Source organism: Myotis davidii, unplaced genomic scaffold (genome assembly GCF_000327345.1).
Source record: "Myotis davidii unplaced genomic scaffold, ASM32734v1 scaffold134, whole genome shotgun sequence".
Lineage (NCBI taxonomy): Eukaryota > Metazoa > Chordata > Mammalia > Chiroptera > Vespertilionidae > Myotis > Myotis davidii.
This window is the reverse complement of record NW_006288853.1, coordinates 6,112,291-6,113,772: the sequence shown is the minus strand read 5'-3', so window position 1 is coordinate 6,113,772 and position 1,482 is coordinate 6,112,291. Positions and strand designations below refer to the sequence as shown.

Sequence of the window (1,482 nt, the reverse complement as noted above, 5' to 3'; positions counted from 1 at the left end):
AGATGCTCGAATTGCTGGTGGTTCAGTGGTACTCTCAATGGGAGACTTTGTCTAGACAAAAGGAAAGGGGGGAAATGTTACCGAGAAGGTGAGACACGTTTACTGCCCGCCCCCCCACAAAAATTTCACAAAGCTAAGTCCCTCAGTAATTCTGTGAAAATTAAATCACATAACACAGGTAAAAACAAATAAATGTCAGACACAGATAATATTAATCTTTCCCAGCCTCCTCCTATGATGCCCCTTCTCAGTGCAGTGTCTCACTCTCCAGCCCTCAGTCGCACCAAAGGTAGGAGCCGAGGATAGAAGAAGACATTGGTCTCAGCCACGTCCATGGCGGTAACCAGCTGTCGGACATAGGCACGGTCATCAGTACTGACTTCAGCTCCAGGCTGTAGGACATCACTCTTCAACACACAGTTCAGGTAAACTGGGAGTAGCTTCATGCACTCAGGGAGGATCAGCTGAAGGCGGTTATCAAGATAAAGTCAATAATCATGAGAAATCCCTCCCAAATGCAAACATTTGTCCCAACAACTCCTCCACCAACATGCTTGCCCACCTGTCCTGCAGAGGAGGGGCTGGCACAGTTCTTTCTGTAACAGGCCAGGATCTGAGCACACTGGGTGATAAGAGTGTCACGAACAGTCTTCACAGGGCTGTTTAGGACGCCCCGGTATGCTGGATGCGAAACAGAAATAGCACAGTCACTAGTCAGCCACTCCATCACATGTGCCTTCCCACCACATCTACCTGGGTTAACCATCACCTTTTTCAGCCCAAATCCCGCCCTGCCCTGCCGCTATCCTCACCAAACTTAGCCATGTAGTTAATGAGCGTGTCAGTCTCACAGTTTCGATACAGATCAGCTAGCTGGGTGCAGCAGTTCAGGGCCAGGTTGTGTATGCGGAGCCGTCGCTGCCCTGCACAGCTGGTGTAGAGCAGGGCACACTAGGGGAAGAAAGAAAAAGGGAGCTTACACCCTTCCCTCACCAATCCCTCTGAAAAACTGCCCCTTTGCTATATTATTAAACTAGAGGAAAGACATGAGCCATCCCTTCCCCAGCCTCTTCTAGTCCTCTCTACCCACCCCTCACCCTCTTCCCTGCAGCCTTTTTATATCCAGTGAAAGGACACCTGAGACTTCTCCAGCCCCTGCCTCCCGCCTGCTGCCTGCCACCTGTAGGAGGGCTCCACTCTCTTCATTGAGCCGATCATCATGCTTGAATTCCACAGTCACCGTCTTTTCCCCATCCAGTCCAGCCAGCTCCACATCTGTTGTGTTGCTCATGTAGAAAGCCCCAAAGAAATCTACAGCACGGATACCTGAGGCCACATGGACAGGGTCAGGGCTAAAGATATGACAGGTGCCACTTGCCTCCCTCCTAGATTTAGCCCCCCCGCCCCCCCCCCACCTGCTCTTCTCAACCAGGACTGACCAGTGCTCGTCCGGACTCGCATCACAGCATCAAAGCCAACGAC

At 51.5% G+C, this 1,482-nt stretch overlaps 1 protein-coding gene across 1 annotated transcript in view; it reads right to left on the bottom strand.

Moving 5' to 3' along the window:
• The window catches only part of SEC24C (SEC24 homolog C, COPII coat complex component), a 26,227-nt gene that overhangs the window by 1,867 nt on the left and 22,878 nt on the right, over positions 1 to 1,482 (bottom strand). Inside the window, 6 exon segments of the mRNA XM_015562112.1 lie at positions 1 to 51; positions 285 to 464; positions 563 to 681; positions 813 to 951; positions 1,181 to 1,326; positions 1,440 to 1,479. The exon segment at positions 1 to 51 is cut by the window's left edge and continues 159 nt beyond it. Coding sequence (XP_015417598.1) covers positions 1 to 51; positions 285 to 464; positions 563 to 681; positions 813 to 951; positions 1,181 to 1,326; positions 1,440 to 1,479 — 675 coding nt within the window.